This window comes from Saccopteryx bilineata, chromosome 2, assembly GCF_036850765.1.
Source record: "Saccopteryx bilineata isolate mSacBil1 chromosome 2, mSacBil1_pri_phased_curated, whole genome shotgun sequence".
Taxonomy (NCBI): domain Eukaryota; kingdom Metazoa; phylum Chordata; class Mammalia; order Chiroptera; family Emballonuridae; genus Saccopteryx; species Saccopteryx bilineata.
The window spans coordinates 89,418,856-89,434,435 of NC_089491.1; the positions used below are offsets into that span (position 1 = coordinate 89,418,856).

The 15,580-nt window shown below is 40.9% G+C and overlaps 1 protein-coding gene across 5 annotated transcripts in view; it reads right to left on the reverse strand.

Annotated features, from left to right (window-relative positions):
- Positions 1 to 9,947: 9,947 nt before the first annotated feature.
- MOB3B (MOB kinase activator 3B) overlaps positions 9,948 to 15,580 on the reverse strand; it is a 218,006-nt gene continuing 212,373 nt past the window's right edge. For 4 of the 5 annotated variants that reach the window (XM_066257370.1, XM_066257374.1, XM_066257371.1 and 1 more), the window contains exon 4: positions 9,948 to 15,025. In XM_066257370.1, the coding sequence (XP_066113467.1) occupies positions 14,996 to 15,025 (30 nt within the window). In that variant the 3' untranslated portion in view covers positions 9,948 to 14,995. The remainder of the gene's footprint in view (positions 15,026 to 15,580) is intronic. The other variant, XM_066257375.1, reaches the window with a different exon arrangement.

Consider the following 15,580-nt stretch of genomic DNA (forward strand, 5'->3'; position numbering starts at 1 on the left):
TGAGGAAAAAAAGGCAGATAAAAAAATAAACAATATGAAATTCATTGGGATGATGTGATTTATCCAATAGTGTACTGTGTCTCTGCAGTTTCCTTCCTATTGTCCAGAAGGTTCTCACTAGCTAAGACATTATGACATCACTGCCCAAGGTTGCAATGCTAGCGGCAGAGTTTCTAAATGCTCTGTGACTCAGTCTGATGTCTATTTTATCTTTCGTAGTATAACGGTCTTTAGTTTTTTTGTTTCTTTGTTTTTTGTTTTTGTTTTTTTTTAAATTTTAAGGGTCTTTAGTTTTAAAAAATAAACTATTATAAGATCTTTTGTTTTAATTAAGAAATAATATTTTCATGAAACAATGTGAATTATTGGCCCCTGGATTTTACTTAAATTAATTTTTTTTCAATTAAAGTTGTAACTCAATATTATAATAGTTTCAGGTGTATAGCATAGTGGTTAGACATTTATATTACTTATGAAATGGTCTCCTGAAGGGTCCTGAATTTTAAAGAACTATTGATATTGTTGATAATAAAATGAGAACAGGCCTTTTTGGTTTTCAAAGTATTACAACATTATATGTTCTTTTGGATAGCTGAAATAAAATGTCCATTAAAAACTAATCAGAGGCCCTGGCTGACGGCTCAGTGGATAGAACATCAGCCTGGCATATAGATGTCCCGGGTTCGATTCCGGTCAGGGCACACAAGGGAAATGGCTGTTTGCTTTTCCCTTCCTTCCCTTCCCACTTCTCTCCCTCTTCCCTTCCTGCAGCCAGTGGTCCAATTGGTTTGAGTATCCCGGGCACTGAGGATAGCTCAGTTGGTTTGAGCATTGACCTCAGGCACTGAAGATAGCTCAGTTGATTCAAGCATCAGCTCAAAATGAAGGTTGCTGGGTGGATTCCAGTCGGAGTACTTGGGGAAGTCTGCCTCACTATCTCTCCTCCTCTCATCTAAATAACAACAAAAGCAAAAAACAAAACTAATCAAATACACCTAGATTAAATCCAAATGTCCTGAAAATTCTGGTTCACGGACTATCTTAACTATAATTTTTCAGAAAAAGTTTTTTTAAACTCATCTTTTGGGGTTTTTTCTTTATAAAATATAAAATATATATTTTATAAAACATTTTTTAAATTAAACCCATCTGTGTGATCTGACCTCCCGCTTAACTCTTCAGCTACATCTGTGGCACCTGCCACCTCCCTGAGGATTGAATCATAATCTTTTAGCCCCCACACTCCGTCATGCCTCACTTGTTCCTGCCTGAGGTTCTTTCTCCGTGTTACTGCTTTGCTTGGTGTGCTCTTTTCCTGCGATTTGCCTGGCTAACTCCAGATAAACCTGAAGGTATGAGCCTAGTATTCACTCCCCCAGGGAAGCCTTTTCATCATACTCAGGACCAGGTCAAGGTCTTCTGTTCTTATAGTACCTTGAGTTTATCCTTAGAGGACTTGTCACAATCAGAAAATATATTTTGCCGGGTTTTGTTGTTGTTTTGGTTTTTTTTTGCTTTCTGGAAGTCTGCCCTTGCTAAAATATAAGCTCTGTGAGACGTGTGTATCTTATTTACTGCTGTCTTCCCAGACCCTAGCACATAGGAGGTACTAAAATAATACTATTTTTTTTGTGTGTAAGAAGCTCATTAATAAATTTTATAGGATGATTTCTTATAACAACTTATCTTACAAGCTTAAGGCCCAAGTAATTTGGGGACAAAGTTGGGGGTGCTGGCAAAAGGCCATCCTAATAAAAACTTAGGGCACGTTGCTGCGGACCTGGCAGGATTGTGCCGTCCGTCCTTCTTCCGGCAGCGGAACAGAGGGAGTCTGAAAATGGACGTGTGGACATGGCTCTAAACCACAGAAGGACATGCTTCTTCCAGTTGTCCTTCTGTACAGTGAGGGCATCAGGAGGGAGAGATTAGGCGACTTAAAATTACAGACACGTAGTTTTTTCTTTACACTGACGTCACCCTATGTAACAGGTCTGCAGACCCGAAGAAATCCAGAGAACTCCGCCTCTTTTTTTTTTTTTTTTTTTGTATTTTTCTGAAGTTAGAAACGGGGAGGCAGTCAGACAGACTCCCGCATGCGCCCGACCGGGATTCACCCTGCACGCCCACCAGGGGGCGATGGTCTGCCCATCTGGGGGGTTGCTCTGTTGTAACCAGAGCCATTCTAGTGCCTGAGGCAGAGGCCATAGAGCCATCCCCTGCACCGGGGCCAACCTTGCTCCAATGGAGCCTTAGCTGCGGGAGGGGAAGAGAGAGACAGAGAGGAAAGAGAGGGGGAAGGGTGGAGAAGCCGATGGGCGCCTCTCCTGTGTGTCCCGGGTCGGGAATCGAACCCGGGACTCCTGCAAGCCAGGCCGATGCTCTACCACTAAGCCAACCGGCCAGGGCCAACTCCACCTCTTTAAGATGTTATCTGCAGTCCTTTCTCTTATGCTCAGATCCTTTACATGTTACACAAATTCCTCCCAAACTCCTCCCTCACAGTTTCCCTCTGCACTGACTTAACTGTACACTTGGTATGTAGGTGCTTTAATATCCTTTGCAAGATTGAAAGAGGTCCTATTGTCAGGGCCACCAGGGGGAGTGCTTGCTCAGCTCAGCCCCACTGAGCCCATACTCCTGCTTTGGTCTTGGCTCACTTCGCTTGTGTGGTGGCAAGTAGGTCAGTATTCTGCAGCCTTCTGTTCTTTTGCTCCATGCCCCGATGACCAATACTCACGCTTCTGATTTAATTCACTTTATAAGTATCTATAACTAAACTCTATGCATTCCCTTCTTCCAACGTAAGGAATGCCCCTCCAAGTTAATGCTGCAGAATAGTTCTGCCAGTTACACCTGGGAAAGCCTAGCTCATCCTTTCCAGCAGCTCCATTCCAGCAGCTCAGAGTGAGCATCTATAATAGCTACTGCAAGGTGCTACATCCCCTTGTTGGTGTCGTGAAAGGGCCAACACCAGGAGATACAGTAGTTTCCCTTATCCACGTTTTGCTGCCTGTAGTTTTAACTAACCGTGGTCAACTGTGGTCCAAAAATATTAAATGGAGAATTCCAGAATAAACAATTCATAAGTTTTAAATTGTGCTTCATTCTGCATAATGTGATATTTTGCAGTGTCCACAGGGGATGTCAACCATCCCTTTGTCCAGCATATCCCCGCTGCATGTGCTACCTGACCATTAGTAGCCTTCTCAGTGACCAGACAGACTGTGGCCGTGTCACAGTGCTTGTGTTCAGGTAACTCTTATTTTACTCAATATTGGCCCCAAAGCTATTCACATACTTTTATTAAAGATCATTGTTATAATTGTTTTATTTTGTTATTAGTTATTAGAAATCTCTTACTATACTTAATTTATAAATTATATTAATTATAAGTATTATATATAGAAAAATCATATACTATAGGATTCAATGCTATCCACGGTTTCAGGCATCCACTGAGGGTCCTGGAACAAATCCTCATGGATAAGGGGAGACTACTACACTAGTTTTAACTTCTGGGTAGGAACAAAAGTGTTTTACTGGATAACCGGAAGGTGCGAGTCCCTCTGAATCAAGTGTGCACGAGCTCCCTCGTACCTGTGACTGCCCTCACCAAGCTGGCAGGGACAGGGCTGCCAGGGTCGGTCTGTCTTCCCCACGTGGTGGCCTGCTCAGCAACGTCTGCACAGAGACAGTGAGCTCACATTTCCTCCCTTCGGACCCACCCATTTGGTGATCTTAGCTTTCAGGAGCATTTTCTTTTTTTTTGTATTTTTCTGAAGCTGGAAATGGGGAGAGACAGTCAGACAGACTCCCGCATGTGCCCAACCGGGATCCACCCAGCACGCCCACCAGGGGGCGATGCTCTGCCTCTCCGGGGCGTCGCTCTGCCGCGACCAGAGCCACTCCAGCGCCTGGGGCAGAGGCCAAGGAGCCATCCCCAGCGCCCGGGCCATCCTTGCTCCAATGGAGCCCCGGCTGCGAGAGGGGAAGAGAGAGAGAGAGAGGAAGGAGGGGGGGGGGAGAAGCAAATGGGCGCTTCTCCCATGTGTCCTGGCCGGGAATCGAACCCGGGTCCCCCGCACGCCAGGCCGACGCTCCACCGCTCAGCCAACCGGCCAGGGCCTCAGGAGCATTTTCATCACTCACCTTTTCTCTACTGTAAAAGAAATGTTCATTTCATCTTCTGTAACTTCCTCATCACTGCTTCCCAAGATTCCTTCGTGCTTTTCAGGGAAACTAATTTTATGATTCTGATGGTGAAAGAAGCTTTGTTACCTGGGTTACAGGTGAAGTGTCTAAAAGGAGGAATAATTTTTTAATAAATAAAGTGTGTGTGTGGAAAGGGACATAACATAGTAATTAAGAGCATGGGCTCTGGAGACAGAGTGCCTGGGTTTGAACCCTAGCTCCACCACAAACCAGCCGCATGATCTTGAATAAGGAGCTTATGTCTAAATCTCTATTTCCTCATCTGTGAAATGAACTTGATAGCAGTGGTACCTACCTTCTAAGACTGTGGTGAGGATTGATTCAGATAAGCCAAGTAAAACACTTAGCACAATGCCTAGCACTAAATGAGAACGGGAACTCACTTGAGCAAGTTCACCACTGTCCTCAGTTTGCAACTGATTACACATCCCCAACAGATGACAGAACAGTCATGGCCACCAATACTTACCTCCATGGACAGTTTTGAGACTGAAATGGGAGAAGATACGTCAAGTATCAAGCACAGTGCTTTGCACGAAGTAAATTCTCAATGAATACATTCCTAGAAATTCTTTCCCCTTAAATGCCTTCCTAACATCCCCACAAGCACTTGACACTCGTATACTGTCTTTTCCAGTACAGTAACTCAGGAACCTGGGAGAAGCAGAAGGAAGGTCATTTTAAAATTACCTCATTTATTTTTCCTTCCTCATGGCAATAAACGAGGACTTTGAGTACCTTCCTTTCACATTTCTCTGTTCAAGTCACCCAGAACTTTTTGCAGTCACTTAGGACAGATAATGCAAATTTCAATTAAATATCACGAGCCCAAGGGCAGCACAATCATTGTGGTGAATGCAAACAGACAACACGGCAACAGTTTGCAGCTCTTAAGAACTGTCTGGATTTGCTTTTTTTCCCCCTTTCTTTCTTTTCTTTCATACTGACAAGTGCACAGAGTTTTGCTGAATTCATTGTTCACATAATTCCTTGCCAGTACCTAATATCAAAGACATATTATATGTTGTCTGCACAAACTCAAGAAGCTTGTGCTAAGAGTGGAAATGTACTAAAAATTGTTCCTGGGGTTATAAAATGGGACCTGTGTTTTGAATGAATTTTCTTTAACTTCTATGGTTCAATAGTATCTGCACCTAATAGTTTACTATTAAAAAAACAACAATCCAAGGAACCCTCATACACTGTTGGTGGGAATGTAAAGTAGTACAACCATTATGGAAGACAGTATGGTGGTTCCTCAAAAAACTGAAAATAGAACTACCTTATGACCCAGCAATCCCTCTACTGGGTATATACCCCAAAAACTCAGAAACATTGATACGTAAAGACACATGCAGCCCCATGTTTATTGCAGCATTGTTCACAGTGGCCAGGACATGGAAACAACCAAAAAGCCCGTCAATTGATGACTGGATAAAGAAGATGTGGCACATATACACTATGGAATACTACTCAGCCATAAGAAATGATGACATCGGAACATTTACAGCAAAATGGTGGGATCTAGATAACATGATACGAAGCGAAATAAGTAAATCAGAAAAAACCAGGAACTGCATTATTCCATACGTAGGTGGGACATAAAAGTGAAGCTAAGAGACATTGATAAGAGTGTGGTGGTTACGGGGGGGAGGGGGGAATGGGAGAGGGAAAGGGGGAGGGGGAGGGGCACAAAGAAAACAAGATAGAAGGTGACAGAGGACAATCTGACTTTGGGTGACGGGTATGCATCATAATTGAACGACAAGATACCCTGGTCTTGTTATCTTTGAATATATGTATCCTGATTTATTGATGTCACCCCATTAAAAAAATAAAATTATTAAAAAAAAAAAAACAAAAAAACAACAACAACAATCCAACAACACTCCTACCTATTTTTCTTTTAACAAATGCCACCTCCTTCTGTAGTATAATATGTTCTGTAGTATAATCATTTCTTTTTTTTCTCTTCTTTTGCAAGGAGAAGAGGGGAGATAGAGAGACAGATTCCCACATGTGGCTCAACCAGGGTCCATCTGGCAACCTCATCTGGAGCCAATGTTCTGTCCATCTAGGGCCATGCTCACAACCAAGCTATTTTTAGTGCCTAAGGTGGAGGCTCCACGGAGCCATCCTCAGTGCCCAGGCCAATGCACTGCAACAAAGTGAGCCATGGCTGCAGGAGGAGAAGAGAAAGGGGGAGAAGGGGAAGGGGTGGGAAAGCAGAGAGTTGCTTTTCCTGTGTTCCCTGACCAGGAATCAAACCTGGGACATCAACATACCGGGAGGATGCTCTACCACTAAGCCAACCACCCAGAGTTAATTCTTCTTCCTTCTCTCCCTCCTCTTTTCCTTCCCTTCCCTTTCCTTCTTTCCTTCCTTCCTTCTTTCTTGAATTTTTGGTGTGACACTGGTTAACATAATTATACAGGTTTCAGGTGCCCAGTTCTACAACAGGTAGTTCAGTCATTTTGGGGACAATAACATGAAGCCCTAGGAATAAGAAGGTAAAAGCCATTTACTTCATCACAGCATATTTATTTCATCTGCCTTGAAGCACAGACTGGCATTATGTCCTGACATGTTCAGATCTCCCAACGGAACCGGGAACCAGAGAACATTCACGGTCTGCATAACTCCTGGTGACGTGAAAGGAAGCTGCCGCAATAAGATGGGTGGAACAGACTCTGCTTTTACAATGTAATGTGGTTCCTGTACATTTCTACATTTAGTTTACAGAATATATGTGTTCATAAATTTCACAGCTCCATGTGGCTCTAGCCTCTCAGTTACATATTTCTAATTGTTCATGTACCTACATATTTTATATTATAGTATTATAGCCGAGGAATTAATACCTGTTAATTTCTTTAGCAGAGAAGGAAAATTAGCGAAAAATTAACTGTGATAGTTCTGCAAACCTCTTATTGTTAAAGCTAAGATCTTCTGCTTTGGGTGTTTCTATTTATTAATTTTTTTGAGAGAGAGGGAAAAGGGGAGAGAAAGAAAGAGAGAAAGGGAAGCATCAACTTGCTATTCCATGTAGTTGTTCCCTTTGATTGATTCTCATATGTGCCCAGACAGGGGCTCAAGCTGGCAACCCCAGGATGAAACCGGGGACTGTGGTGCTTGAGGATAACGCTCTATTCCCTATGCCACCAGCCAGGGCCAGCATATTAATTCTTAAAAGTCTGCTTGTTTTCTTATATGTATGAAAAAATGCATGCTTTTTTTTTCCCCTCTCACTTTACAGCAAAGAATAAGACCTAAAAATTCTTATATATTCTAGTAGTTACTTGTAAGGACACACAGCTCTCACCCTGGCTGAATCTTCCTGGACTTTCCGATTGTCTTCCTTTCTCCTTCCCACTCAGGATCCCCACCTTGGCCTCTGTCATTCTCACACCACTCCACAGCACTCAACAGTCCCTGTCAGATCTGTTGTCCCAGCTCATCTCTGGCCTAGGGTCCACTTTTTACTTTTGAGTGCACATCTTGTGAATAGAAATAAATACTTTATGTTCTCTGATGGACTGATCACAGAAGCACTAATACAAGAACATTGAAAATACCCAGGAAAGAGAATGAAGGCTGGATTGCTATACCACATAGAGCCCATGTCCACAGAAAGGGTAGTAGTGATGGGAAAGAGCCCAATGCCTAGTGGGTGAAGGTGATTCTCACAGCTAAGAGTATGAGTTCAGAGCCCATTTATGTGGTGTTAAATCCAGCTCCATCTCTTTCTTGCTTGTGACCTTGGGCAAATTATATACTTAAGTACTGCTGACCATAAAATGGGGATACACATGGATAACCAACCTCATGGAGTTGTCATGAGCATTAGATGAGATTATCCACGTAAAAAGCTTAGAGTATACTTAATCTGTAGTATGCACTCATTGAAATTGATATTATCATTATTATATATTGCTTTTAATTAATCTTTCTGATAGCAGACCTTAATTAAGTTCCTACCTGCTATTCATTCATTCATTCATTCATTCATTCATTCATTCATTCATCAAAGGTTTATTGAGCATCTACTGTGTGCCAGACATTCTCTTCTAGGTGCTTGGGACACATTAATAAAGAAAACAGACAAATCCCCAATATCATGAAGTTTATATTTCTAGTAGAAAGAGACAGACAATAAATAATAGCTTAATAAATAAATAAATAAATTATATAATATAAATGCTAGGGGAAAAAGAAAATTTGAGCAAAGAGGGATTGTGAGTCTTGTGGCAAGTACAATCAGCAGAAACCATATTGAGAAAGAGACACTTAAACAAAGACTTTGGCCTGACCTGTGGTGGTGTAGTGGTAGTGGATAAAGCATCAACCTGGAACACTGAGGTTGCCGGTTCGAAACCCTGCACTTGTCTGGTCAAGGCACATATGGGAGTTGATGCTTCCTGCTCTTCTCTTTCTCTCTCTCTCTCTCCTCTCTAAAAAAATGAATAAAATAAAAAAAATTTAACCCTGCCCCCCCCCCAAAAAAAAACCCACAAAGACTTCGAGGAGAAGTAGTCATGAGACTATCTGGAGGAAGAGCATCCAGGCAGGGGAACAGCCAATGCAAAGGCCATAAACATGAGTGCGTCTAGTGTGTGTGAGACCAGTAAGGGGCTGGGAGTTGGGAGCACTGGAATGAAGGACTAAAGGGAGAGCTCAGGTTTTTAATCTGAGTGTAAACAGTACCATTGCAGGGTTTTGAGCAGAGAGGGGGCTATGTTCTCATCCACAGATAGGGCAGCGGTGGGCAGCCCAGTTCCTCATTTCCAGCCAATGTCAAAAAGCTCAGCCTCTTTCCCAAGGTTTTGCTTTCACCACAGACTCTTGTGGGCCAAACATCCCTGTTGTACCTCCATGTAATTATACTTTTGATTAAGACAAGCCTTGAGTAAAATAATTAAATAAACAAGTCACAGTTTATGAATTTTCTAAATGCTGTTGCTTCTTGTGGGAGTCAGTCAGCATGTAGCTTGTAGCAATCCCAAATGCGTCATTGTAGAGACATATATATGTACTGTCTCGGAGAACAGTTATCCATAATGTTGTTTCTCAGTGAATAAACATAGGTTTTGGTTGCTACTTTTTCCCTCTATGTTCTATATATTTTCTTGAAAATACTTAGCTTTTTACCCTTTGTTGATTTGATAATATATGAGATCATGTTTCAATCATATGATATGATTTCCTCTGGAGCAGATGTTTAACTTAATCGAGTATGCAGTAATACACTTAGAAACTCAATCAAAGTTTAGCTAGATTGAATTAAATTTCCTCATTTAGTTATTAATCTATTAAGTACTGAAAATTTTTTATTGGTTTATGTCATCATGAAAATTCAGATGATAAATGCTGTATTAAAATAATGACAAGTTTCAGTTAAAATAAAGTATTATGCTATAACCTACTTCACAATGAAGAAGAAAAGTCAGATAAAATATATTATTGTAAAAAATATATATATATATATTATTGTTATAGTAAATGACACTACCATTGCTTTTCGATAACATTTCTATATAATTTTGGTCAATGTGGCATTAAGTTTGCTTGGAAGCAGAGCTGAGATTTAGGATAATTGAAATATTAAACAGACTTAATGATCAGCTTAACGTTTATGGGAAGTATATTTCTTATGGTAGGACCAATCTTTGCTGCTCCAGGACCACGGCAAGATGAGGAAATAAATTGAGCACACACACACAGGAAAAGACAATAGATTATGGTTATGTGTCTTTTATTTGCAACATTTGAATTCCTAAGCTCACATAAAATTGATTTCATAAATGATCTTTAGTTTTATCTTGCTCTTCTAGTTGATTTAATTGTATTAGTACATCTTATAGTCAAATACTTAATTTAATCACAAATGGAACTAAGAAATATGGTAATCATTTTCTGATGCAATTAGAAAAGATACTGGAAAACTTTGAAATTAGAACACTAAACACTAGTAAAACAGCTTAATTGTCATATTAGAACTAGGCTCTTCTCTCTAAAAGTTACAAAAATTCTTTTTTACTTGTTGAAAACTTCTTAGCCAGAATTAATAACTGCTCAGAAAGACACAGCCTGTTATAAAAATTATTTTTGTTGTTGTTGATATATTTTTTTAAAAGCAGTAAAACTGTTTCCAAAGCACACTTTGTTTGGCTAATTCTAAGAGTGAATCACCTACTTCATCAGGGACCAAAATGATCCAAGAACAAATGACAACAGTATTATCTAAGTGACATAGCTAACCCCTTTTAGTGATTTTGCCTTTGCATACATTTCTCTAAGATAGTCATGCTCTTCCTATGACATTTCTTTTTCCCCAGTGTGATGTCCAAGCAGTGTGGATGTGATGTAAGGTTAGAGACCACAGTAAGTGCTGTGCTTCCATCCATGACCAGAATGGAAGATTGGCATACATCACCACAAAAAGATAAGAAGAACTCTACCAAGTCCCTTAATACTCTACCAATTAAAGAGATGTTAACAACAAATAAAATAGACTAATCTTATGAGGAATGTTAAAAGTAGCAAGGAAGAAAACTTGAGAAGATAAATCAAAATGGTTGAATACAATCTAGATAAGACTTTAGCGTCGGCAAATATAATAAAAAGATGTATAAATATGTAAAAGTCAAGTCAGGATTTAGTAAAGACTTGACATCATTCATAGAAAACATGCAGTCATTTTTTTACATGTTCACTGTTGGTTATATCCTAATGCACAGTGACATAGAGAGCTTTAGGAAAGTTGCAAGTTGAGCTCCAGAAAAGTTGGCCTTCTTAGCAAAAGGGACAAGATTCCCAAGAGAATTTTGCTGATGGGATAATGCTAATGAAAAAAAGGTCGAAGGGCAATTGGTAACAATCTTCAAATATTTAATGGGTATGCAAATAAAGCTCATGTTTATTATGCTTTTATTTATTCTATATAGTCTTTGGATCTTTCTTAATGTAGGACTCTAAAATGGTAAACCGAAACTCAAACATAATAGTTTGGCTCAAGTTGAATGGAAGAATTTCAGATGTTGTAAAGTGTTACACTGAAGGATGCTATAGAATTCCTATGCCTGAACATTTTTGAGAATAGAGTCGGTTTCTCAACTGAAATGCTAATGTTTGGGAGGGTAGAAGAAACGAATTAAGAAATCTCTCAAAGTTGAGTCCATTAATCCTGTCCCTCAGAAAACACTCCAGGAAGAAAAAAAACAAGCACACTGGAAGCAGAATCTAACTTTAGATGAGTATATCTTAACCTATTTTCTTTCCATCGTTATCCTCCTAAGGAGTATTTTTAGACCTTTTATTCAAAATCCCCATGAAATTTTAATGCCACCTATATACTTTATATCTGTGTATGTACCTTGTCTATTTAGAGGGCCATGACCCATTGTAACATTTATACCACCTCGTTAATTTTTGTGCTCTTAGGCACAAAATGCCTCCTCTTCAATGAAAACGCATGGTCTCTAAAATAAACAGGAGTCTGAATGGGACGTCATTGAGGATGGGAGAAAAAAAGTTACATATATTTCAACTCTGGCTACAGGGACCATACAAATTCTCATGAGCCAGCATACTCATATATTGCCTGCACAGGGAATCTTTGACTTCCCATTACCTCTGTTACACTGAAAGTGATGAATTCTTGGTCACTGCTCTATCTTCTAACTGCAATGGTTGAAATTTTTGGACAGCCTCATCTCTTTGAGAACAGTGAGAAAGGAATGCACATATGCACTGTCTCACACACTGTACGATGCATGTGTGTACTGAGCTTCAGAGCTCCATAACAAATTACCTACATTATAATGAATGGGTCTAGCAGATAACACCTGAAGCCACTGATCAAGCTTAACATCATAAGAGAGACAACTAGATATTTTATGCTTCCTGATGTAATGCAATAGGAAAGAAACAACATCATGTATGTAGTATTCTTGCTAAAAATGTTTAACCTGAATCTAATGAGGAAAGAATCAGAAAAAAATTCCAGATTGTGAGATAGTCTACAAACAAACCAGCCTGACAGCCTGAACTTTTAATGATAGTGTCATGAAGGACACACAACACAACACACACACACACACACACACACACGGAGAACTCTTCCATTAACTAAAGAGAATGACAACTAAATGCAATATGTGATTCTTAATTGGATCCTAGATTTAAAACAAAATCTATAAACATTTTTGGGACAGTTAATAAACTATTTTAAAGTTTTATGATGTCTGCAATGTATTTTGAAATGGTCCATCAGTAAGAATGTATATTTATAGAGAGGGAAAGAAATAGAAAAATGCTAACAATTATAAGATGTTAACAATTGATGCATGTTAATGAAGGGTATATGGATGTACACTGTAATCCTTCCTGTTGGGAATTTCTTAAAAAGAAATAATAATGGTTACGAGTATAATTCAACTAAAAAAATAGTGGAAAATGAAGGAGAACCAGCCAGGTTGAGAGGAAGAAGCAAGACATTAGTCTTGGACCCAAAGGGCCAGAGGTATCTGAGGGGCTGCCCAGAACTCAGACTCTCCGTTTGCAATGTGATACACTTATGATGTAGTTGGGCTGGAGAATTTGTTAAGACAAGAAACTCTTTTCATGATTGTCTTTAGAATTTGCCAAACAAGATCCTGTGGGAATAAAAATACTCTATAATTAAAAAATAAGAATAGTGTGCCAGAACTTCTCCTAGAGGAGTTGATTAGTACAATTAGCAATATAACCAGGACAAAGCTGTGCCAAGAAGTTTAAAATATTTGGGTTTTTAAACTGAATGGAAATCTCATATGCACAAATAGTTAATAGAAATAACCTTAAAAAGAATTAATTACAAATGTCTTCAGAGTCCAGCATCCTATTTGGAATGCAGGAACATAACCAGTTTTTAATGCAAAACCCCTGCACAGCGCTTCCAAGATCCTTCAGGGCCCGGGCTCCCTGAGGTCACTCTCTGCCCCTGCTCGGCCTTCTGTGGTACTTACTGAGTATTCAGGGGCTTTTATTTCTGTTTCTCTGGATCCTTAGAACAGTCAGATAGTCTTTTAGCCAAAAATAATGCTAAAAAATATCTTTGCCTATCTTGTCAAAATAAAGGAGAGGGGGTGGCAGTGTTTGTTGTTGACCAGAGCACAACAATATGGAGAGAGGTAGCAGCATTTGTATTCCACAAGACACATCGATGAGATGCAAAGCGAGGGTTGGCTTGTTGGGCCAGGTCAATGCAGAATGCCACCATGCCCAGATGTCAGCCCTTTCTTTGTTTAGACAAAGAAAGAGTTCATGCTTTCTAGCTCTCGTGGCCACCACAGATGGCTTTAATATAGTATGTACAATGAAACGAACTCAGAGTTGTTTAGTTAATCTTTAATCGGGATTATATTAAAATGCACTGATACATTCTTACCTACTTCCCTCCACCAACTGCCATGTTGTCATATTCAAACAATTACTGGAAGTATGAATACCACCTAGTCATGGGCCACCACAGATTTGTGAATGAATCAGAGAAGGCAACACGTGTACAAGCAAAGCTCACCCAGGTTTCGACAGGCGGGGAGTGGGCAGAGCATGTTATTCTGTCCACTGGAACAGAAAACTTGGGAAGGACGGAAGAAGGAAGTTACCTCCAGCTCCACGGTTACCTTGGCAACTGTGGCACATCTTTGGGGCAGAAATTAATGTTATGCCATAATAAAGTATGGCCGAGGAGGGGAGAGTGTGGAGGAAGAGGAAGAAAACACTGGCTGGATTGAGGAGCTTGGAGGGCCAGCTGGGAAGGTTACAAACAAGTCTGAGCCCCAGGAGTTTGAGCTCCATGTACCAGCAACCAATGCTACTTTTGTTCTCTGTCACTGAAACTGTAGTATTATGCGGAGATAGCCAAGACTCCCTACCCCTTAATAAAGAACAAACACTGCACTAATCTGGCTCAGGGCTTCTGCTGATCATCCTTGGTTATTTATAACTTCCTTTTATTTTTCTCTTCTGGGAAACAGGAAAAAATATCTTGAACTGGAAGAAACAACGAATAGTGTGGTTATCAAAAATAAAAACACATTCAGTTCAGGTCCAACTGGTAACTCGTTAGCCTTTCATGGGAAACCAGTCTCTTCCCTGTCGTTGAAGTGTGCAAACCCTGTTGGGGGCAGAGATGAGCCACCCCACGGAGCGTCCCTGATAAAACTGCCTGTTAGCAACACAGTGCCCATGCTGCTGGTGGGGTCTCAGGTCTCTCCCGGCTCCTCAGCCCTGCGCGAAGTCAGGCCGCAGGATCAGGGCAGTTTTCCGGGGCCCAAAAGGAAGGCTTGTTGTAGAAAAAGTTGCTGTGTGTCCAGTTTCAAAATGCAGTCGGCATGTAGAAAACACACTGAGAAAGGTCGGCCAGCTGACAAGACAGGTCGATGGAAAAGTACAAACAGTGTCTCAGTCTCAAAACCTGAATTCCGGTGATGCGTGGGTGAGGTCCCAGGCAGAACTGCGACTCACTGAGGAGGCTTCCTCCAGAGCCAGAAGTGGGGGTGGTCCTTCTCTCACGCTGTGGTCAGCCAGGTCCACAGGTCGTGGCTAGCAGCACTCAGGGTTGAGAGTACAGGAAGTGAGGCGGGAACATCTCAGGAGTCACCCAACCCTACCCCCTGTCCCCACCTCGTTGTTCCTGGAAGTCCATGCACCGTTTCAGCCAGCGAGGTCTCCCTCCTGCCCACCTGGGACTCCAGGAGCACACAGCTTTCCTCTTTCTTCCGAAGGGTCAGATGGGGCGTTAGTGACACATCCTGCTCGTCATCTCTTTCTGGAAAGCAGGGGGAGAAGGGTGGTTAGGGAAAACCGAAAGCAGAGCAGTGACTTGTTGAAGGATTCTGACAATACCCTTGTGTCCTCTGCAGCCTTAGACAAGAAACTGCAGGCATGGCCCAGGAGTAAGGCTTAGCTTGCAGATGCCTTCTCGTTGGCTTTATTATTATTATTTATTATTATTATTATTATTATTATTAAATCAAAGCAATGTTTGAAAACATGACTACATTGCTGGAAATCCAGGTCACTTGCTTTTTCTGAAGGCACTGGGCAGCTGAGCTAAACGGCTGCTCTCTTCGGATGGAGAACGTGCTCTCCAGTTTACCCCATCCCTCCCAGTTGTCTTGCTAATAGGTGCCAAGTATCACTAACAGGTTGATAGGATCGTTGGATTTAGACTGCTGTATTTCTTAGAGAATAGGTTCTCTTTACCTAAGTTTCCACCAAAGATAAAAAACTGCTGCCTGGCCTGTGGTGGCACAGTGGATATAGTGTCAACCTGGAATGCTGAGGTTACGGGTTTGAAACCTTAGGCTTGCCTGGTCAAGGC